Source organism: Daktulosphaira vitifoliae, unplaced genomic scaffold, assembly GCF_025091365.1.
Source record: "Daktulosphaira vitifoliae isolate Bord-2020 unplaced genomic scaffold, ASM2509136v1 Scaffold_1, whole genome shotgun sequence".
In the NCBI taxonomy this organism is placed as follows: Eukaryota; Metazoa; Arthropoda; class Insecta; order Hemiptera; family Phylloxeridae; genus Daktulosphaira; species Daktulosphaira vitifoliae.
Window position 1 is genome coordinate 80,174,576 of NW_026099572.1, and position 1,787 is coordinate 80,176,362.

Genomic DNA, 1,787 nt, shown 5'->3' on the forward strand with positions numbered 1-1,787 from the left:
ACTGGAAGGATTGCATTCTTCATCCGTCAACGCATTAGAGACGGCAGACGGTCATAATTTTTACAAAGGCATCTGTTTTAAATCCTAATGACATATATGTGTAAACATTTCACTTTAATTTTCACGCTATTTTAAATAACTATATTTTACTATAATAATTAAAACGTATATAAATTAGACATGCAAACGTATCAAATATACGATGGAAAACTGAATTTTTTGTCTTTCATTAATACTACTATATGCATGGGTATGAATGACGTAGGTGGACAGTGTTCATTACAATCATTTATCTAGTAATATTCTAATATCTTAGTCATATACACCTTATCCGTTATCACGAATTAATTATCTAAAAGATATTTGGAAAGGAGGAGGGAGGGGGTAGCAACATAACATTGTATGTTGACTTCTAATAGGTTCTCAGTATTTGTTAATCTATTGTGTGCATAAGATGGATTATTTCAATGATATATCGGATAAATTGAATTTTCTTGTTGAAAACGATCCGACGGATAGAGTTTTCAAACTAGTTAGTAAACTATTGAAAAATTATAGAGATTTACAATATTTTGCGGAACGTCTAGGCGATAAAGTTAATGGTGTAGGTGGAGACTTTTTACATTACAAAGGTTGTGAATTATCGGAAGTGGGAAAAAATTCGGACAATCATGAATGTGCATGCTCAGTTGTGAAGCGAATATATTACGAACTTTTGGATTCAATCGATACAATTGAAAAGACGACGAATGCGAACCGCAGCGACAGTAAAGCCTATTGGACCTTGAGACTTTAATCACCAAGGTGTAAATTCAATAAAATCAACGACTTGATCGATTCATCAATGTATAGATTGTATTAAAACATTGAAAATTATCTTCAGTGATTATCCACACATGAAAGTATGTTTAAAAATATTTGATTTTTTCATTTTAAAACTTAAACTTAAAAATAAATTTCAGCGTGTTTATTACTTCTCCAATCTGGTGGAATTGGCTACAAACAGATAATTTCTAGGAATTGATACTTTACCAAAAATTGACAAGAAAGATCGTGACTTTTCCAGTCAAATTCGAAGATGATTGAAATAAAATAACAAGTTTACAAAACAACTAGTTTTTTATAAAAAAAAATTATATATACATTATAGTAGTTATATATACATATTTTTTGTTTCTATATTGTATATTGTACAATAATAAAAAATAAATTTGTATTTACATTAAAGTTTTCGTACTTCTCCCGTGAATGCGTTGTATTCCATTTGACAGTCGTGAATAATTACACAATACAATGATGTTTTATCGGGAAACTGTTTGGAGCATTCGAAATCCAAGCGTAGATCAACCGTTGAAGACTTGACGGTGTCGTTTTGTTTAGAACAATCAATCACGACTATAGGTCCACGTTTTTTGTAATTTATATAGTCCAATAAAGGATAGGGGTCTTTACGACCGTAATACATTGTCTGGAATTGTGCGTACGAGTTATAAAACGTTGTGTACTTGTTGTTGTCGAAATCGGCGTTTTGGTTCTCGTACGGGTATTCGTCAGCGTTCAGATACGCTTTGACGTTTCTCAATGAACAGTGATTGAAATCTCCGAGAACGTGTTCGTCCTCATTACCCATGGCAATAAGTAAATATCTAGGTTTTTCCACATTTGAATAGGTGCGCACCGACCACGTGTGATGAGTTGTCTGTGGAACCAATGGGTAAACGGCAACGTCCCAGTGTTGAAATTCTAACGGGAGCCATTTCTTGCTGTCCAGAATACGCATCAGACCC

At 33.0% G+C, this 1,787-nt stretch overlaps 1 protein-coding gene across 1 annotated transcript in view; it reads right to left on the minus strand.

The window, feature by feature from the left end:
- Positions 1–1,743: 1,743 nt before the first annotated feature.
- Positions 1,744–1,787, minus strand: part of LOC126895735 (uncharacterized) — a 5,014-nt gene continuing 4,970 nt past the window's right edge. Inside the window, exon 5 of the mRNA XM_050667926.1 lies at positions 1,744–1,763. Within this exon, the coding sequence (XP_050523883.1) occupies positions 1,744–1,763 (20 nt within the window). The remainder of the gene's footprint in view (positions 1,764–1,787) is intronic.